This window comes from Nicotiana attenuata, unplaced genomic scaffold (assembly GCF_001879085.1).
Source record: "Nicotiana attenuata strain UT unplaced genomic scaffold, NIATTr2, whole genome shotgun sequence".
NCBI classification, from domain to species: domain Eukaryota; kingdom Viridiplantae; phylum Streptophyta; class Magnoliopsida; order Solanales; family Solanaceae; genus Nicotiana; species Nicotiana attenuata.
The window spans coordinates 94,634-116,498 of record NW_017673888.1 but is presented as its reverse complement, the minus strand read 5'-3'; the positions used below and the strand labels follow the sequence as shown (position 1 = coordinate 116,498).

The following is a 21,865-nucleotide window of genomic DNA, read 5'->3' as shown; positions in this document are numbered from 1 at the left end:
GTAATTGCAAAAGAGGTTAGACCGATAAATTTGGCATATCAGTCCAAAAACTATCAAATCTGGCCTAAAACTATCAGATCTTGCCTAAAAGAGCATCTCCGGCGACCTCGTCTCATATTTTCTTATTTCTCTTAGTTTTTGTTTCATCCTTTGCTACTGGTGAAGCCCAAATTTGAATGCCAAAACCTCGCCGGAAAAATTCAACACCAGCAACCACCGAAAACTGTAATGCGGTGATGGACAGAAGGTGTTTTCTGGTGTAAACTTGTATAGGTAGTGTTTATACAAACTTATACAATATTGTATAAATATGTATAAGTATGTATATATGCGTATAATGTTGTATAAACTAGATATATTTTTAATGTATAAGTGTGTATATACATTGTACGTATATAGTAGGCGTCCATGGATGTTTGACACTTTCTTCTTTTCTTCTTCTTTGTCTTTTTTTTCTGATATACATTATTAGAAATTGTATATACAAGTTTATACAAAGTTATACATCATTATACATGTAATGCACATGTGTAGTTAAATCTAAAATTAAAATTTATATGTTCAATCTATGTATAAATCGACTTTTCTTGTTGATTTATTTGCAAAATCATGAACGTGCAATAATTTTTTTAATTTTTATTTTTTATTTATGCTATTTGGAACTTGAAAAAGAAGAAACAAGTTGCATTATATATGAATTTGAATTTTTTGTAGCTGGAATAGGAATATATACAAACTTGGGGAAGAAGAATAAAAAATCACCGAATTTTCGTGCTTGAAGATCTGCAGAATAAAAAAGGAAAGAAAAAAATGCTTATTTTTCAAATGTTGGCCTATTGTTAATGGGCTACAGATTTGCAAAGTTGTAACTGGGTTATTCTGCTGCAATGTATGTAGGTGGACTGTATTTTTGTGTAATTCTGCCAAAAAAAAAAAAAGCAACGCCGAAGAAGAAAAGAAAATTATACGTATTTGAAGTTACCCAAAAATTGGATATCAATTATATTTCAAAATTGGATACAAATTCAATGTGTGATACAAAATTAAGTGCCACATAAAAACGTAAAAATAGCACGAGCTAACCAGTTTTCGGGGTGGTCATTCAAAAATAGCCAGCGTTTGCAAAGTCATTGAAAAATAGTCACTATTTTGCTGCAACACGAAAAGTTCCAGCATAATATACTGGAGATCGGTGCACTTGCTATGAACTTCCAGCATATTATGCTGGAACTCTAACACGCGAAAAGTTTCAGTATAATATACTGAAGATTGGAGCATCGGTGCTCCAATCTCCATTATATTATGCTAGACTGGTATATTATACTTGAACTCCAGTATATTATACTGGAGTTCGAGTATACTTAGAACTCCAGTATATTATACTGGAGTATTTTTCCGAACTTTGAACAGTGTATTCGTTCAAATTTATCTTTACATGAAAGTGGCTAAATTTCGATTACTTTTGAAACTGTAGCTATTTTTAAATGACCACTTATAAATCTGGCTATTTTTAAATTTCTCCCCATAAAAACTTTACTTAAAATATATACTTTTAATTGGGCCCGTGCTCAGCACGGGCTTTTCCTCCGCTAGTGTGTATATATATGCACACACACATACAAACGAGATTTTAAACTTATTTACTCGGGTTTGTCTAAGTTTTTCTATTTACAGAAAGTAACTAATTTTTTTTACAATATATATAATAAAGTTTCGGTCAAAATCTACAATATATCTACAACTTATCTACAACTTAAATCAATTTTTTTTGTATAAAATCTGGTGAAAAACTACAATTTACATATAATTTATATACAATTATGTTAGTTGTATATATTTTGTTTGTCGTTTCTTCTAGACCGGACATACAAAATATATACAATTTGCTTATTTTATTTTATTTTTTTCGAGTTTCAATCTAAAATTCCAATCAAAACCACCTCAAATCTTCACCAAATTCTCTCAAAATTGAGATATAAATTTCAAAGGATATTCTCAATCATTTGCAACAACTCCCAATCCACACAAATAACTATTATGATTAATGATTTGATTTTGCTTTCCCAGGCCATCAAGGAATATGGTGACGTTGATGTTTATACAACAAATTTTAGATCAAGTTAAAACTGGATTAGTAAGAATAAATAAGTAAATAGTATAGATAGGTAAAAATTTCTTTTGTAAAGGATGTGTACGTGTCCTACTACTACTACTAGATTTTGCCCACTGTTTTTAATACACAACGTTATGCTCTTAAAAAAAAAAAAATTTTCAAATAAATACAGAGATTCAATCACAGCTCGTTGCGTTTTTAAGACTGTTTCCACATAATTCTTGTATTTCAAGATGGAGATTTTCCAAATACAAATGCAAAAGATGAAGTTTCGCAGCTTAGATGCAACAACGAGAAATTTCAGCATCCAGATGCTTCAGTTATATATATCAGCCATCTCTAATCGAGAACTTTTCTATATGTCCAACTATGTAAATCAATTTTCACATAACTGAGTTCAGCAGTGTCCTGCACACAACTTTTCATGTTTTAACCTATTGAGTTTTCTCATAATACGACCTTCATGAGATGCAGAATAACAACTCTATAAGGGATATGAATTTATGGTGTATGAGAAATTAACTTATTTCAATTTTTTTTATTTTTAAACTAGTTCTGATTTTTGATAATGGAGAAATTTCTGTGGGCTTCTGGCCGACTCCAAATGGCCCGCAAGTTCAAAACTCCAAGGATTATGGACCGCCCTTTTACAGCTTGTTTGGATGGTTGTTACCCGTTGGATCGTATTGTATTGTTATCTCAAAATAATATTTGTTTTGATTGTTTCATTAAAATGGGTTGTATTGTATTGTTAAATCTATTGTTTCGGAACAATGAAAAGTCCTATTTTTTGAAACAACCGATTTGGTATGGTGGGATTATTTCCTATTTTTCTTTCCAATTATACCCTAACTTATTACTCCATAATTATATTTTACCCTTTATTTTTTTTTTTATTTTAACTCCAAATCTCCCACCAATAACCTATTTTGTCTCCGTCCCCTTTTTTTTTTCTCCAGAACTTCTGCCATTGCTCAATCTATTTACAAAACATATTTGGTGATAAATTAGTAGAAAGGGGTTTTCTTAAATTATATTTATGCATAATTCTTGATAACTTTAATATTAAAGCAATTGAGGGTATTTTTAGTAAACTTATCAGTTACAGTGCAGTATGATATTGTCAAACCAAAAAACAAAATGTATTTAACAACAACAAACAATACAATCTATCCAAACGTATTTATAAAACGATACAATACAATACAATACAATACAGTACAACACAATATATACAATACATTATAAAACGATGAATAACAACCATCCAAACAAGTTGTTACCTTCCTCCCAACTCATATACTTTGTTCGAAGCAGGGCTCTAACTTATTAAGGCCAAAATTTCACGGTATAGCCAGTTTTCGGACTGGTCAATCAAAAATAGCCATCGTTTATCAAGTCAACGAAAAATAGCCATCGTTTTGCTGCAATAGAGACCGGTCCAGCATAATATACTGGAGTTCGGTGCACTTGTGTATGAACTCCAGCATATTATGCTGAACCGGTATACTTTGCTGGCTCCAGTATAATATACTGGAGACTGGAGCACTGGTGCTCCAAACTCCGGTATATTATACTGGACCATTATACTTGCTGGAACTCCAGTATATTATGCTGGAGTTCTAGTGTATTTATGCTGGAACTCCATCATATTATGCTGGAGTTCCAGCATACAATCCTGGAACTCTAGTATAATATGCTGGAGTTCAAGTATACTTATGTTGGAACTCCAGCATAATATACTGGAGTATTTTTCGGGTTTTCAACAGTGTTTTCGCTCATATTTATCTTTACATAAAAAGTGGCTAAATTTCGATTACTTTTGAATTTGGGCTATTTTTGAACGACCATTGTAAATCTGGCTATTTTTAAAAATCACCCCTTATTAAGTGCATGTAATTCATACATCATGTGATGTGTCCTTATCACTCAACCAAAAGCAGATTTAGAGTACATCATATAGGTCACGGGAATGCAGTACCTTTAATCATTAAATATCGTAAACTCAATTATTATGGTATATTAACTTGAAATTGCGATAAAAACCCATAAATTTCAAATTCTAGATCTGCCTCTGCCAAAAGCCTTGGGACCAAAGAGTCAATCTGTTAAGGTTTATGGTGTATGAGAAAAAAGAATCTAAATCTTGCTCTATTAGTTGTCATCTAGTCCATTTTACTTCCGGATCTTAAACACACACAGCATGAAGGAAAAAGATCAGAGAATACACAAACACCAAGTGAGAAGTAAGCTTCTTTCTTTACAAATGAAAAAGTGAAACAAATTTTTTTTAACACACCGGAAGCTTACTCCAAGGGCAGCCTGGTGCACGAGGCATTCCGCGTTCACGCATGATCCGGGAAAGGGCCACACATAGACAACCTACCCTAATGCAAACATTAGTGGCTGGTTCGATGGCTCGAAACTAAGGCCTATAAGTCACACGGATACAACTTTACCATTGCTCCAAGACTCCGCTTGTGGAGCTTCCCCAAAGAATATACAAACAACCATGAAATGGCTGTATGGAGCAGTTCAACATCCAACCTCTTTGTATTAGGATTTATCTTTTACGGCAGATCGTCATACCATCACCAATAGGCACCTTAGCAAGGCCAAAGAAATTATATCAGAACTTCATCCGGTATTTCATATTTCTTGGTCTAAGAAAATCCAAATAGGAAAAAAAAAACCCCAAAAGAAGAAAGGAACAAGAAGATCTTGTGCTTACCATACTGATGTCGACGCGTTTATCCTCCATCAAGTTTTGATTAAAATTTCTGATGCTAAGAGTCTTGGAATCATTTACCTAACATTAGAAAGGTTAGAGCTGAATAATTTTTTGGAATCGGGAAACATGTGAAAAATGAAAAATGTTCTTACCAGTGGATCGGCAACTCTTCCATGCCATAGGACATTATCCACTACAATAAGACCCCCAACTCTCACCTGTGGAAGGGGACAGAATTTGCAATTTCAAATTGCCAGCCATACTAAACTATGCAGCAACTTTAGATTTGAATGAAGATGGTTTGAGATCATGTAACTGCTCACCAGTTGTAGCAGCAACTCAAAGTACTCTTGATACATTCTCTTTTCTGCATCAACAAAAGCAAAATCATATCTGCATAGAATTGGAGTTATATAGTGAATCACTTTGCTCTTTTTGTTGATATCACTGAAGGTCAAATGGTTTCCTCTAAATATAAATAGTTGAGACATCTGAATTTGTAACTGACAGATAAAACCGATAGCTACTATCGTTTCTTCAATCCATCTACTCAGTCTCGTTAACAGTTCAGTTCTTTTAAAAGGTAAATGGCTGATAAGAGGTTTGAACTAGTGCAAGTTTATACGCAGTGAAGAAAATTTGTCTGATAAGGTTTATAGGAAAAAAGTAACTTAACTAAAAAAAAGGGTTCACAATGTAGAAGTATTGCCACATTGTAGATTAGAAAGTATGTTGATCCAACCATAAGACAGCAGCTTTTCCAAAACTAGGTATCCGTCTCAAAATCACATCTTCTATACCTCGTAACGGCGCTAAGAATAGCTAAAACCAACCTTAGAAAAGGAAAATAAGTTTTATAAGATTTGTCACTCATATATGGAGTCAATAGCGGATCTACTTATATATTTATCAGAAAAAACTCAAAGTCGACAACCAAACAAGAATTGGCCCTAAGCCAATATGTACCTGCAACTTTCACCATTTTGAATTAAAGACTTCAAAGTATCTGCTGCCAGACCATGTCTCACGTCCACCTAATAACAGAGTTAAACCGTCAGTGATATGGATATCAAGACATGTTAGACATATTTGCCATGCTTCAACCATAAACAAGCATGAATAATGATAAGTCGTAACAAAATGAGAAATACAGTTCACATTCCAGTAATTAATGTTAGGCTGCCATAAAGAAAGAACCTAATGGGTTTAAAATACACTAAAGTGCAAGAATTCTAGCATATACAGAATTAAGACAAGACATATGCACGTTTAGCTTCCATAAAGAGAACAAAGGGTGAAAGTGAGACTGAACGGGATTTTAGTGCGTAGATGCATCAATCTTCCAAGAGAATGGTATGCGAGATGACAATATAACAGAGGATAAAAAAGGATGGTTGAAAGATACTACAGGAGTGCTATAGTATCGTGACTAGCATGTTATGCGGGAGCAAATTTGAGGCCTCTATGGCCCATCATATCCACAAGATACGTATTGTGAAAATGAAGATATGTGTGGACATACAAGATTGGATAAGATAAGATATAATTACATCATACAAAGGGTAATAGGAGCATATATAGAAAAATAAATTGAGGGAATGATGCCTGAACCTGAGATCATTTAATCATGTCTTAAGTAGACTTCCAAAAACACCGGCCCAGTGATGCAACAACATGGTGATTGGAGGTGCTAAATGAAACCCATAGATCTAAAATCACATGGAAAAAGTTGTCTAGAAAACTTTGAATTTCTATCGATCAATGGGACTTACCTAGGAGCATGACAGAATGTGAACGAAGGATCCATTGACGTGATATCAACTAGTTGAACTAAGGGTTGGTTGATGTTACTCTTAAATCAGGTCCACGTAGGATAAGTGTGAGATATAAATAATCTCTAGTTTTAAAGAGCCCCTGATTTCCCTTGGAAGAATTCTTTTTAACCATTATTAGGACACGCCTCAACACTGAAATTGTAGAGAATTCATATAACAAACCCCAAATTTGGAATTGAGGCATGGTTGACTGCTTGATTGATGGATAATCACAAGGTCGACGACTACTTCATCTATAGTAGATACATCTTATGAATCAAAAAGGAGACACTACAATCACCTTATGTGAGACGCCAGCTTGGTCATAATATCTTTTAGCAACTTCAATTGATTTCCCATCTCTTTCACAAGCAACTAAATGACCTTCTTCTGGAAGGACCAAAGCAACAGCCAAGGATGAATACCCCTGTGACAAGATCAACTCATATTAATGATCGATAGTACAGCCGATAGCAGAGGAAAACAACAGCAGTCAATTTACTAACAGAGAAAGCAGATAAATATCATGAGACCCTCCTACTCATGCCTTCTCTTCTACAACCGTGAGCCTCTCCCACCATCCCTCCTCTCTACTCCATTTCTTCCATAACATAATACCTACCCAGCAACCAATATGCTGTTACATTCTCTTTTACGAATATTTTCAGGCCAGCTTTTCTTTAGGCCCTTCACCTCTATAAGGGCCACCCTATGCCTATACTCTTCAATACGAATAGTCTTATGATGAATACAAGGAAATATTTTTCCCTTCACGTAATAAAATTGGAACTATACAAAGAAGATATAAGAGAAGATCAAGTTCCCTCCCTCTCCTCTTTATCTTTAAACTCTTTTTGTTACTTTTGGCACCATAAACATCCATGAAGGATAACAGAGGTTGGATAAGAGAGGTGAAAACTTCAATCTTGTCCCATACTAAGTAGTAAGTACGACAGGAGAAGGTGTACATACTCAAACACAGCCAGTCCCACACTCAAATTCCAAATCCAATCTATTCAATTAACTGTCTTCAACAAATTCCTGGTTTCAATCTCAGTTTTCCAGCTTTTGGCATTTTAAACTTGCTACTTGAGTAGGTTTTGCAGCATAAATTGTCAGCAGTGCACCATATATTCAACAAAGAGAACGTATATGAGGTAAGAAGAGCATAAGACAAATGTATAAACCAAGAGGATGGGTTCATATACATACAGTATACGTGCCCACTTCAATGCACCTTTTTGCCCCAAGAATCTGGACGAGCATAGCAAGTAGTTGTGCTTGATCCGGTGACACCTATTACTAAGAACAACAGTCAGCCAACATTGAAGTCCAAATAAATCATTTTGTCAATTTCGTCACGAGAAAAATCATCATCACTAATCACAGTCCTATCTTGTAAAGCAAAGTTCTAAAACAATAAAAAAGAGGGAAATTTAAGTTCCAGTTGACCTTCAGAGATTTTTGCAGAGGGAGAAGGTTTATCCCCTCAAGGTCTCAAATTACTAGCATAAAATAGGAGAAAGTAAACTTTCAAGACTCTCAGTTGAAAGAGGAAGAAGTTTCCTCCCCACCCCCACCCATTACTATCAAAGTACATGCTAAAAAAGTTTATTCACAACATGTTCTTTCACAAAAGATTCCCAACAACCGCATCTCGTCCACTCCATCATAAGATGAGTGACTCAGATTGTGTTTCATTTAAAATTACAAATTTTCTTCAATTAAACATAAAGAGTCAGTTTTCATATATTTATTCGAGTGAATTTCAAAGAATAAACTTAGTATACAAGCACTGAGATCTTTTTTTCAAGTCAGACTCAGTCAGTAGTTGTTGTGTGTGACTTGGAGCCACACATCCAATAACTTTCTGAGGACCAAGGGTCATAATAACATCCATAAATAAACCTTTTTGGAAAAGAACCTTAGTTTTTTGATGAATGAAGAGACTCTCGATATTTACATACAGAAACTTAACAGGTTACTAAAGTCTTAGATTATAAAGGTATCACGTGCATGTTTCAAAACTATGCACAGCGGAACAGCGGTAATGTGTAACTTACTTAGGAGGTAAAGGAAACAACAGATAGCAAAGCCTAGGCTGACGAATTACCTGCATCTGACTGCCTCGCATTGTTGCTGTCTCCTCCCTAAGTTCATGCAAAATCTGAATGCAACCAAAAAAAAAAAAAAAGATAAGGAAATGAAGTCCAGATAGAGTACCTCCTTCTTTTCTTTCTTTTTATCTTTCCTTTCCCAATGTTTGCTTCTCTTCTCAAATTAAAATGGGTTTGCAACCAGAGCATTCACCTTTGGTTCTCTAATGTTTGACAATATGTAGTCATAAAGTGGCGAATCGACACTTATAATTTGTTTACCACCATATCTAACATCACTTGCAACAGTAACTGGACTATCATGAAGGTTTGATGCCTGAAGCTGACAAAAGGAGAGAGCAGTTGCAGGCACATGCCTCGTCAAGGCTGACACATTTATGTGGTATATCAATGGAAAGAAACACCCATTAAATTTAGGTTGAGATAATGCAAATGAGTTGGTGCAGCGAAGCACCATTCGGCTGGACATGGGAAAAGTAATCAGCAGCCTATAGAGTTCAAGGAAGTTGAACTCCCTGCAAGAAAACAAGTATAAAATGAAGCACTTAGGAGAGTTAAAAAATAGGATACTAAAACTCAAATTAGCCAAGTGTTCTAACATTCTCCCAGTACCTCTTGAGTGCTATGCCCTTTTAATATTAAATTATAGGCAATAGAAGGAGCTAATATGAAAGAAAACAAACTTCCTTCTTTTTGGGATTTATCAATTCATTTCATAAATAACGAGGGTATACTAATGGTGGGTTATGAATTTTAACAAAGATAACGAGGATATTAATTAAATTCCCAATTACTTATAGTGCCACATTCTTGATTATTCAACCAGGTATCCTCTCTGCCCGCTTAACTGTTGTCACTAATACTAGTAATTGAAGGTCCAGACACCATGTTTTTAATGCATGTAAGGCTTATGGTACTTATGATTAAGAAGTGAAATATGACAGATTTTTTAGCTACAAGCTACAAGTTCGATTAAAACATCAGAAAGAAGAAAACTCATAGATTGGCAAAAAAAAAAAAAAAAAAAAGCTAGTAGCATTGGCGCGATGCAGCTTTCTTACAAGAATCATGTATGACCCTACTCTAGTGCTGCGAATTTTATATTTTAAATTGACATATGGATCCATTTGGAAGGTAGGATTGTAGCATCGTATAATCCAGATCACAACAGAGGTAGATCTTCTAGGCTTTTAACACATTTATATGCCTCAAATTAAGATTTCCTCTTTGGCGTTGCTTTACATTTAGAGGAAATGAGGAATCAGATATGGTCAAATGGAGCATAATCAACATATAGATGGTGCTTGAGAAGATGCATCATATCAAATGGATGCTTCCCTTCAATTCCTGATATAGTACAAACCAAATAACAGTTTGCCTCTATCGGCAAAATCTAACATGGTACCACAGTCATTGCTCAAGCCTATAGTTAAATCATTCAGCTTCTGCAAACCCCCCACATGCTAACCTATGTTTTTCACCCAATTATCCGTCTTATTTACGAATAATGGAGAAAGAGTAAGCGGACCCAACCCGAGTAGACCCACAGGTTCGAAACTCAAAGTGTATGCCCCAAGGGTTCTACCCTGTTCCCACTAAAAAACCAGACTTCAGTCAACAGTAGGGTTCAAGCTCGTAAAAATGCACCCTACTCACAAATCCTACATTGCATCATTACCACTGAAACAAAGCCTTGGGTTCCAACCAATTATCCATCTTGTGAAATGTTTCTTCTCCTGCTTTCGGAGTTCGTTTTTCCTATTCGTCACCACCCGTGGCGAATCCAGAAATTTTACTAAGGGGTGTCAAAATATAGTATGTATGCATAGTGGACCTTCCAAATTTCTATTTTCCATAATTTCGGTAGTTCACAACCCTTAGATATCATCTTAGTCAGCTATTTCTAATTCTCCACAGTTAAAACATCCCTCCTAACCAATATGTATATTTCATAGTGGACCTTGGTTTTCTGATTTTCAGTTCTTTGCATTAACCAGTCCTAAATTAAGTGTAGCTATATCACAAGCTCATGTAACAACTAACAAACGAGAAAGAAAAAACTTTATTCAACGAAAATAAAATGGAATGAAAAATAAATAGAGAGAATTGACGAACCTCAAAGAAATCTCTGGGGAACTGTTGGGAAAATTAGCCCAGAAAGAAGCTCTGGTTCTTCAGTTTGCTTTGTTTGTTTTCCCTTTAATTCCACCAACAAAGATAAAGCTGTACGAATTGTCAAATTTAGACATCATTATGCCAAACTGTATGACAAACTTTAAGGGCATAACAGTAATTTAAATTGTAGTTTTTATTCGTATTCAATGAAAAACGATAAATATTTACCTTCCATTTTCACTAAACAGTGACTCAAAAACAAAACAAAACCTAAAACCCCTAAACCTCAACACTCAACAATGGCAGCTACAACAAAGCTTCTCCAACTCCGGCCAAAACTCAAACCTTTCCCTGAACCCAACCCCATTTTCCCCCATTTCTTCTCTTCGAATTCAAATTCCGATCACCCCCAAATCCCTAATAATACCCTACCCCCTACCTCAGAACCCCCCACACCTAAACCCTTCTCTTTTTCCTCTATCCCCAATAATCCCAGAAACCAAAATCCTTCTTCTAAAACCCCATCATTAGAAGAAATTAGAAAAAACCTCGCTGAATTCCGCCGCCGTACTGATTCTATTCCTCCACCGCCGTCATTTCAAGAAATCTACAAAAGAAATGTCAATAATGCCCCTAGACCGGGCCCCACCGGAAAGTTTGACCTCAGCGCCATTCGCACTAACCTCCGTAACTTCAACAACAATAACAACTACAACCAGAATAATGAGAATAGAGGGAAGTTGTTTGACTCGTTATCGCTCTCGCGATATAAGGATAGTTTTAAGTTGAGACCCAATATGGATAAAGTGATTGGTGGGAGTGAGAATTTGCCTGTGTCGATTTTTGGTAAGGAAATGATGAGGGATAAAGAGGGTGGTCATAAGGAAGGGACGAGGGCTGAGTTTGTTAGGATGTACAGTCATGGTGAATTAGGTGAGAAGTTGAAAATGTTGAGGCCCGCGAAAAAGAAGGAGGGTGAGAAGGGTTGGTTTTCGTTGAAAGAGTTGAACGATAGATTGGCGAAGCTAAGGGAGACTGAGGAGAAAGAGAGCGAGTCGAGGATGGCTGGCGTCGGGTTTAGGGAATTGAAAGAGTCTCTTGTTACGTTGAGGACTCACAATGAGGAGAAGGCTAATAGGACAATGAGTGAGTTTGCCTTTTTTTTTACCTCATCATATTTGGGTGCAATATTGGTGTTCGCTTATGTATATGTTTATTTGGATAACTTGTGTATAATAAATGTGATGCTGTGACTTGTTTAGTTATATTTTATATATGCAAGTGTGATCAAATGCTAAAAGCAGTGAGAAGCACCTATTGCTACCAGAACTGTTAAGCATAAAGCTCATGCTTTAGTGAATAAAGGTGTGAGGTAGAAAATACATGGGACATATATGTATAAGCAGAAACAATTTTTTATATATGGAAAGGAATTGAGAACTACGATTAATTGTTGTTGGGAGGTTAAGTTTTGATTTATTATTGCTGAAAGAAATGTAAGTGTAGCTGCACCTAAGGGTGTGGTCTAGCGTTCAATTGGGATGAAAATCATGGGGGATCAAAGTTCAAATCCTAGCCGAAGCAAACAATTGCTAGGTGATTTCTTCCCATATGCCTAAGAATTGGTGGTTGAGTTACTTGTTAGGAGTTAGCAGGTATCAGGAAAGAATAATTGAGGTGCGCAAAAGCTCGCTGGACGACCTCCATTATATATATGTAAAAAGAGATGTAAGTGTTGCTTTTGTGGTAATATAAAGTAGTTGGAATTAATTGAGGTCATACAAAGTGGCTAATGATTGAGTCATTGGTCTGATTCATCTCTTATGAATATATATTTTCCCCATGAATCTTCTATAGGAACCCAGTTCCATAAGAGCTGCTCTTGCAATTACCATTTATAGAAGAGTTCTATACTCATAAAATGTATATATTGTGGAAAATGTGCAAAGCCTTCACAATGATGTCAAAGGCTTGTTTCTATGTTTGCAATCTTATTGTGTTCAATTAGTGTGCAATAGGCCACTTTGCTAGTAATGCGCTTGGATTTCTTATTCATTAGTCAATGCAGTGTGCATCGACGGCTAATATCACTTCTTGTTTTCTTTAATATAAGCTACAACTAGATTTAGGTCTGGCGCTTCCTTCCTTGTGAGCAGCAATGCTTGTATTTTTCGAGGAGATGGTGCGAACACATTTATGATACATTGATTACAATTACTTTTTACAGTTCAGAGACTTGATGTCTTGGGGCAGCTGGGTGGTACCCCAAGCTTTATGTTGCATCCACCAAAAGAAGAATTGGTTGAAAAGGTAATAAGTATTTTGTTCTCAATTATCTTTCTGTCAATGATTCTGCTATTTCTAATTTGATTACTCATGATAAACCTTTTTGATGTCCAATCTGCACTCAATAGTTTTTAAGTATTTGGTTTTTTTGAATGTGAGTCACCTATGAAGCATTCATTTCAGGGATCTGAATGGTATTTTGCCTTCAGTGATGATCTGAGCAGCAAGCAGTCTTTTCTTTCTTTAGTAGAAAATCTAGGAGTGGATGCATTTGGCTTTAAAATCTAAAAGCAACATTTGAGACACGAGAGATTAAACCAGACCTTAACACTAACCATGATACTTTTTGCTGATTTTTGTTAATTTTAACAATTAAGATGTTATACATAATCCTGCATTAGAGCAAAAGGTTAAGGCAATTATGCGAGTTTCATTTTTGCTTTACCATTTGTATAAAAAATAATATCTTGAGGTGGCTTTCTTATAATTTGGATATGCTATTTTGGGGTCAATCTATTAAGAATAGGGTTGCATAGTTATGGTTCTTTTCCATCAAAATTTAATTTTATTCAAGACAAGTTATTACAAATACAAGAGCGGGCGGCGATTGTATGAACCAGCGTGCGGACTGTATGAATCAAATATCGTAGTGATGATTCACATGGGTTTCCACCATATGTAGTTCATTTTCATTGTTCATAACCTCCATAGGAAGGTGTGGAGGTTGAGAATAAAGGTAAAGGGTTAGAATATGTTGCCTAGTGTTGTCCTTGTCAAGCTCAGGCAGGAGTAGGACATTCCATACAAATCTTTCTGATCCGCTAGCTGGTGGTCCTCTCCTTAGAGTCAAGTGGCTTTCAGCTCCTCTCAAATCCCATTTTTTCATTGACAGGTAGGGTGAATTCTAAGGTTTTGTAACAGTAGCTTTAGTAAATGAGTTAGCGTTAGTTATGTATTTTCGTATTTCTTGATTTATGTGATTACTTGTCGTTGCTTCCATTTTGGCCTTCTGATTACAATACTCCGTTTTAGTTTTGTATCCTTGTATTTTTTCTTCGGTTTTAGAATTGGTGTGATTACTGCTGCCCTTCCTTTTATCTTTCTTAAGACGAGGGTTTTTCAGAAACAACCTCTCTTCTTGAAGGTAGGGGTAAGATCTGCGTACATACTACCCTCCCCAGACCCCACTTGTGGGATTACACTGGGTTTGTTGTTATTGTTGTTGTTGCTGTATACTTAACTTTAGAGTTAAGAAGAAAAAAGGTCTTTTTTTTCATTGTCCAACAACAACAACGACAACAACAGTGTAATCCCATAAGTGGGGTATGGGGAGGATAGAAGGTACGCAGTCTTACCCCTACCTTGTGAAGGTAGAGAGGCTGTTTCCAATACACCCTCGGCTTAAAGAATCATGCATAATCACAACAGTATAAAGAACAAACATAGGTTTTTATTTATTTTGGTTATCCAAATTATCTATAAAAAAGATTAAGATGTATATTTGGTCAGACTAAATTGCTCTTTGTCATATTGCATATCAATTTGATCTATTTGTCCAGTTTTTGTTTAATTAAGCAAAACAAGAAAAAAAAAACATAAAAGAAAAGGGGAGGCATGGTTGATGGTTGTCTTGATTTGCAGCCATAATTTTGCAGAGCTCATCCATGATTTTGTACTCTCTTATTGTTCTTTCTGTTCATTACTTCGTTTAGCTTAGCAAGTAGCATCAGTTATCTGATTTCTATTGTCCATGTGGCTGTCATTCATTTAAGTGAATGTAATAACTTATGCACAATTTTGAACAGTATTTCCACCCAGATAACATGTCATCCGAGGAAAAAATGAAACTGGAGCTACAAAAAGTGAGAGATGAATTTAAAATGTCAGAGTCGGATTGTGGCTCATCACGTGTTCAAGGTCAGTGTTCTTGTTCCTCCCCCCCCCCCCCCCCCCCCACTATTTGATATTCTTGGTGCTCTTTATGCTACTTTTGAGGTTCCGTTGGGTAGTTTGTATCTGGCTTTAATATGGAAGTTGTTCTAGATACTTTCCACTTGAGCAGATTCTATGTTCTTTTCTGTTTCTAGAGTAGATCTTTTTCCTAGAAAGAGCTTTTTGTCTACACTGATACACAGACCTATCTATATATCAAACATAACCCACAGTCACTCTTCCTTCATTGGACATTATCCTCTGCCCCTCTCCTAACATAACACCACTTTCCAGCATTTAAATTCAAGCTGATTCCCGTGTTCTTCCGCAAGGCTAATTTAAATTATTCCTCTGATTTTTGATAGTTAATTGCAGTGCCATGGAATAATCTATATCCTGTAGAAAGCAGTATTAATTTGCTTGGAATCTGCTTTTCTTCTGATTGTCTACAATGTGGAGACCAAGAAGGGTAATGACTTCCAAGTTCCAAGTCAAGCTAGCGAGCTGAGTGTAGTCAGTCAAACATTTAGGTTCGCAGAGATCTTGACCCAAGTTTTTAGGATAGCTAAAAGACCAATAACATTAAGTTATGAGACTTGGAAGACAAACGGTCTAACCAAGTTTGGGTGTTAAAAATTGGAGTCCATTTTCCATCATTTCCGAAGGTGCAATTACTGCTCACAAAAAAAGGTGCATTTGACTGCATCGAGTTTGTTCAACATGATTTGACTGGTAGTTCCCTTGTGATGATTTACTTAGGAAATACATTAAAAATTTGTAATGCATTTGAAAAGGGGGAATCTATGTTTCTTTGATCAATGAATTCTGATTAATAAAGGTCAGTGTTGTGAAGAGCGTGAAGCGAGGAGAAGCGACAACCCCCATTTCACGAGAAGCGAGAAGCGAAGCGCTCGCTTTTTGTAACTGAAGCGGAATTTAAAAAAAAATTTAAAATAAATACTGCATAGACAACACATGTAATTGTAAGCAAATGTTCAATACTTCAATTAAAAAACTAAAGAATAGCATCAATTAAAGCACAAAATGAGCATTCTTATTCTTCTACAAGATTGTCAAATTCTTGTATTCCACTATCATTATTGTATTGCTCGTCATCTTCTTCAACTTTTCTTCTCCGTCAACTAGGTTCAAAGTAGTTGCCTCTTTTCCCTTCCTCTGTGAACTTGAAGTTGAGGTACTCCGCCTTCAACCATAAATCCTCTTCCCAATTCCACGCGCCTCTGCAACATCACCCCAAGTGAAATAAGAAATATCCTCAAATACTTCTTCATCTGCATGATCTTCCAGGACTCCAACTAGCCATTCATTAGCATCATCGATGTTGTCCAAACTAATTGGATCAATTACATTGCGAGCGTTGTAACGACGCCTCAATGTTCTATTGTACTTAATGAAGACTAGATCATTGAGATGCTTCAAGGTTAGTTTGTTCCTCTTTTTGGTATGAATTTGCAAATATTAAGTAATTAGTAAGATTAGGACAATTGAGATATAATTTAATTATCTCAATATACTAAATCTTTCTTATTAGTTCTTACATGCTCAAACACGCTCCAATTCCTTTCACACCCGGATGAGCTACATGTTAGTCTTAGAACCTTGATGGCAAACTTTTGTAAATCTGGAGTGGAATGACCATATTGCTTCCACCATTCAACTGTAGAAGTAGAACAAATTTTCAAAACATAATATTGATAAAGAAATAACTTATTAACTATAAAACAACATATAAGCACTCGCTCACCTGGTGACTTCGTCTTTCTTTGTCTAATGGCCATGTTTTTTCCAAAAAGTTGCTCAGCATTCCTATAAATACTAAATTGCTCTGTGATTTTATCTTGCACGGATTCTTCAGGTATCAACTTCTCAATACATTCATAGTATCCATTCCACAAAGGTTCATCTCCTAGAATCCTCTCTTCAGGTTCAAAACAAGTCCAGCTGCATGCAAAGGGCTATGAAGCTTACTATCCCACCTTTTATCTATGATCTCAAAGACTCTTTTTGTATTTTCTTTGATCACTAAAAGAGGCTTGAATAGCCTCCTTTGCCCTATCAATTGCTTCGTACAGGTAGCCCATTGGTGGCCTTTGCTCCCCATCCACCAAACGAAGCACTTTAATTAAAGGACCACCAATCTTCAATGCATGAACCACATTGTTCCAGAATGAAGGAGAAAGTATAATATGTGCAGATTCTCTCCCTCGAGCTTCCCTTCCATAGGCACTGCTAGTGTACTCATCTGAAACAAACAACTTCTTCAAATTGCTTTTTTGCTCATACATCCTATGCAAAGTTAAGAAAGCAGTAGCAAATCTTGTCTTTGCAGGTTTCACCAAGCTTCTTTGTTTAGTGAATCTCTTCATCATGTTCAATAACAAAGGCCTTTGAACAATATAGGAATGCACTCTAATTGCCTGATTAAAGACAGTACTGAAGGGTCTTTCCTTGAAAATATCACCGAAGATCAAATTAACAGAATGTGCTGCACACGGAGTCCAATAGATATGCGGGTACCCAACAGACATCAAATCACCAGCTTTAACATTTTCACTGGCGTTGTCCGTGACAACTTGAACAATATTTTCTGCTCCAATAGAGTCTATTGTACTTTTGAACAAGGAGAACATTTTGGTTGAATCTGTCGAAGAGTCACTTGCATCAACGGACTCAAGAAACAGGCTTCCCTTAGGAGAATTCACCAAGATATTGATGATCATTTTTCCATTTCTCGCCGTCCACTTATCCATCATAATGGAACAACCAAACTTGTTCCATTCTACTTTGTGCTCCTCCACGATTTTGTTCACCTCTTCCACCTCCTTTTTTAGATATGACCCTCTAACTTCATAATAAGTTGGAGGCTTCATTCCTGGACCATATTGGCCTACAACCTCAATAAAAGCAGCAAAAGCGTCAGTATAATTAACACAATTAAAAGGAAGACCTGCATTATACATCCACCGGGCAAAGCAGGTAACTGCACGGTCCCTCAAAATCGCTTTGGCATCAACTTGAGGATTACTACTTTTTCCTCCCTTATCTCCAGATTTTTACAGGAAGTAACAATCCATAGGACCTTTGATCTTGCCAGTAGATCCACAACTAGAAGACATTGGTTGAAGCATCCTTCCGCGCTTTTGTGATTTTGGTGGAAGCGACGAGGCATCGTCACCTTCTTCTGTTTCATCATCATCATCATCATCAAGATTATAAAGTTCTTGTTCATGAATCATTTGAGTCTTTAACTCTTTCTTTTTTTTAATGTATGCTTTCAATTCTTCCTTCACATGCCCCGGAACTTTAGGACAAGATGCGACATTTGGATCACCACCGATTAGATGCGCTTTTTGACGATAGATTCCTCCATTTGTAATCTTATCACAAAAAAGACATCTAATGGTCATCTTGTTGGTCTCGCTAACTCTTGTAGAGCAAGCCCAAGCCGGTCTTTCCTATCTTCTTTTGGCGCCATTAAAAGAACAACTACATAACACATAAGAAAGGCAATAAGAACTAAGAATAAAAGATATATAATTGGGCAAAATTTGGGCAGAATTTTTCTGAAAAAAGTTCGCCAGCATTTCGGCGCTTTTTGGACGTTTAGAAAGAAAAAGAAAAAGAAAAAGAAGAAAGAAGAAGAAGAAGAATAATGAAAATAAAAAAGTGCAAAAGCAAAACATACCTGTTGAAACTTGAAAGCTGTCGCTGTAATGTTGAAAAAGAAGAAGAACCCTAGTTTGCTTGAACAAATTGCTGCTTGAAGTGAGGAAGAAATCGCTGGTTTTAGTGAGGAAGAAATCGCTGGTTTAGAACCCTAGTTTGCTGCTTAAGAAGTCGAAGAAGTGTCTAAAACAGAAGTCAGCGATTTGGGTCTTTTAATTCAAAAAGCGACCGCTTCTTCCGCTCCGCTCCGCTCCGCTTCACCGCTTCTCGCTTTTTAGAGAGAAGCGGTCGCTTATGTGTACCTGAGCCGCTTTTAATTGGAGTAGCGACCAGCCCCTCGCTCCGCTTCGCTTCTCGCTTAAAGCGAGGAAGCGGGCGCTTTTCTCATCACTGCAATGGACATAATTTAGTGTAGCAAAGTCAAAATTTAAGTAATAGAACCTTTGAGGCAAGTTGTAAAATTAGTAGTAAAGTGCACTGTTTTAATTCTGAGTCTAAATTATTACCAGGATTTATGAACAACGGATATTCATCGGTAGGTTTGAGAGTTCTCCTATTGCAAGCCAATATGTAAAGTTTTTGGTAGCTGGATGAAAATGATCCAATATGCATTAAAGCTTTCTTTAGTTGAATTACTTCTTTAGCAAATTCAACATATCTTGCTCTTCGCTATCGGCTATGTTTTCAGTTTTGTTATTGTTGTTGTTGTGTGTGTGCGTGCATGCGTGTGTGTGAAGAAGTTGAGGTGCCCGAAGGCAATTGTTGGCTTTATTATTCATCCTTTTTATATAAATAAAGGTATATAGTGACAGTAAAAAGTAGAATCACTTTGTATAAATTTTGCACAAGAAGTACTAATATGTATTCTTTCAGTTTTCCTCCAGGTTTTGGCTTGGGGTCAATTGGCATTAATCGCTGCTGCTAGCGAAGCACTTCCTGCTATTATGGCATGTGTTCTTCTTAGCAACGTTGGAGCATCCATTACAGAAGTTGCCAAAGATGCTCTTGTGGCCGAATATGGTCAAAGAAACAGAATTCCTGGTCTACAATCTTATGCATTTATGGCTTCAGCTGCCGGTGCTATTTTAGGTAATTTGATTGGAGGATATTTCCTACTCAAAACACAGCAACCTAAGTTAATGTTTCTAGCCTTTTCCGCTCTGCTTGCTCTTCAACTAGCAGTAACTTCAGCTACCAGAGAAGAGTCACTTGGTTTAGCTCAATCATTAAATTATTCTGCTGCTAGGGAACCAATCACGGAAATATTTCGAAAACAGTATTTGGATCTTATGGTAGCAGTTAGAGAAGAAAGTATTGCTCGTCCTCTTATATGGATTGTTGTGTCCATTTTAGCCGTCCCAGCCCTCTCCGGATCTATCTTTTGTTATCAGTCACAATGCCTAAATCTTGATCCATCAGTTATAGGGATGTCAAAGGTGATAGGCCATATGATGCTTCTATCTTTGACAGTCTTGTATGATCGGTTTGGCAAAAGGGTTCCAATGAGAAAACTGATTAGCGTCGTGCAGATTACATATGCTGCTTCTCTTCTTCTTGACCTTGTACTTGTAAAGCAGCTTAATCTCAAATTGGGAATTCCAAATGAATGGTTTGCTCTTTGCTTCTCGGGTCTAGCAGAAACTATTGCAATTTTTAAGCTCTTGCCGTTCTATGTGCTGTTTGCAAGTTTGGCTCCATCTGGCTTTGAAGGATCTCTCATATCTTTCTTGGCGTCGGCTCTGTGTTTGTCTTCAATATTTAGTGGGTTTCTAGGTGTTGCCCTGGCTAATTTCCTTGGTATAACGTCCGGTGACTACTCAAATCTGCATATTGGGATACTTATCCAGTTTATTGCAGCACTACTGCCGCTGGGATGGCTCAGTTATGTCCCTATGGCTCAACCTGCATCTGAAAAGGAAAGGAAGAGAAGTGTTAGTAAAAGAACGAGAAAAAACAGAAGGGTAGGGAAAGTAGTTGTTGATTCATTCTATTCTTATAGACGCAAAAGAGAATCTGATTTAATGAGATGAGAATTTTGTAGCTAGCTGGCAAATATTCAGAGTTCAAGAAAATTTGAGTCATGTCTTAGTCTACCGATGAGGAATTGGTGATGAGGACAGACAACTCATGACCAGTCTCTGGTACGTTATGAAATTCACCTGTTGCAGTGATTTTGATATGGTGTTTCTTGCGAAGAGTTATAGCCATGCAGCTGATTTCTTGGATTATTTCTGGGCTCTGCTAAGAAGCGCATTTTCTACTAGAGCAGATGGAAGAAAGAAAATGTAGCCTATTGACATTGTGTAAAATGTTACTTGCATGATCTATTAATCATCTGAGTCACAGAGAGTCCAGCGGGTGTCGTTTCCAGATCCGTATACGCACTCCTCACTGATCTGAAGGCCGGTTTTGAGTAGGATTCCTCGCACTGTATTGCTGTTTGCAGATGATATAGGCACTCCTCACTGATCCGAAGGCCGGTTTTGAGTAGGATTCCTTGCACTCTATTGCTGTTTGCAGACGATTGCAGTCTGACATGCCAATTTGCTGAGATTAAAGCATATTTCTGAAAGAAAAGGTGAAGAATTTGAATGTGGTCACTGACACAATACTGTTTTTGCATTGGAAGGTTAGATGTTCAGTCATTGAGCTTGTCCAAAGAATTAAAAAAGGAAAGGAACTAACAGAAGAGAAAAGGTTGCCAGGATTAATATTAACGTTTGGTGATTTCTTTTTGTCTACCTTAACCTTGGTGTGCAGAGTTACTCGATACTTGTGTTAGTGGAGATAGCAGATACTTGGTGAACTAGTCGAGGTGTGCGCAAGTTTTTTTCCGGAAGCCACTCTTATAAAAAAAAAGGAGAAAAAAGAGGGCTAGGATGCGCAAGGGTGCTTGTAAAATTACTAATCAATGAATACATTACTTTCTTAACTTTCCATTGTTGCGACCTGTGCTCAATATGGAGAATAAAAGATGAGTCAAATTAAACCACCACACGCTAATCTTCTTTGACTAGTTATATAAGGAATGACACAAGTTCACATGCTTTTGGGGCTCGAGGTGCGTAGC

General features: G+C 36.6%; 4 protein-coding genes across 6 annotated transcripts; 2 read left to right on the top strand and 2 right to left on the bottom strand.

The window, feature by feature from the left end:
* Positions 1–4,236: 4,236 nt before the first annotated feature.
* On the bottom strand, positions 4,237–10,969 carry LOC109217553 (tricin synthase 1-like). 3 transcript variants are annotated; one of them, XM_019381811.1, is made up of 10 exons: positions 10,891–10,969; positions 8,969–9,290; positions 8,772–8,825; positions 7,871–7,954; positions 6,960–7,085; positions 5,811–5,878; positions 5,168–5,237; positions 4,997–5,062; positions 4,845–4,922; positions 4,237–4,718 (listed from the first exon to the last, which is right to left on the bottom strand). In XM_019381811.1, exons 2-10 carry the CDS (start codon positions 9,242–9,244, stop codon positions 4,677–4,679), a joined length of 864 nt encoding a protein of 287 aa, XP_019237356.1. In that variant the 5' UTR covers positions 9,245–9,290; positions 10,891–10,969; the 3' UTR covers positions 4,237–4,676. The 3 variants fall into 3 exon arrangements, with proteins under 3 accessions (XP_019237356.1, XP_019237358.1, XP_019237357.1); XM_019381813.1 differs by lacking the exon at positions 8,969–9,290 and having other exon boundaries at positions 10,891–10,956; XM_019381812.1 differs by lacking the exon at positions 10,891–10,969 and having other exon boundaries at positions 8,969–9,294.
* Positions 10,970–11,118: 149 nt separating this feature from the next.
* Positions 11,119–15,581, top strand: LOC109217550. Its single transcript, XM_019381808.1, has 4 exons — positions 11,119–12,036; positions 13,118–13,200; positions 14,982–15,093; positions 15,484–15,581. Exons 1-4 carry the CDS (start codon positions 11,190–11,192, stop codon positions 15,579–15,581), a joined length of 1,140 nt encoding a protein of 379 aa, XP_019237353.1. The 5' UTR covers positions 11,119–11,189.
* Positions 15,582–16,314: 733 nt separating this feature from the next.
* LOC109217548 lies at positions 16,315–18,536 on the bottom strand. The gene is made up of 5 exons (XM_019381807.1): positions 18,197–18,536; positions 17,200–18,076; positions 16,874–17,070; positions 16,668–16,786; positions 16,315–16,563 (listed from the first exon to the last, which is right to left on the bottom strand). Exons 1-5 carry the CDS (start codon positions 18,534–18,536, stop codon positions 16,315–16,317), a joined length of 1,782 nt encoding a protein of 593 aa, XP_019237352.1.
* Positions 18,537–19,633: 1,097 nt separating this feature from the next.
* Positions 19,634–21,734, top strand: LOC109217552 (probable folate-biopterin transporter 8, chloroplastic). Its single transcript, XM_019381809.1, has one exon. It carries the CDS (start codon positions 19,740–19,742, stop codon positions 20,823–20,825), a length of 1,086 nt encoding a protein of 361 aa, XP_019237354.1. The 5' UTR covers positions 19,634–19,739; the 3' UTR covers positions 20,826–21,734.
* Positions 21,735–21,865: the final 131 nt, after the last annotated feature.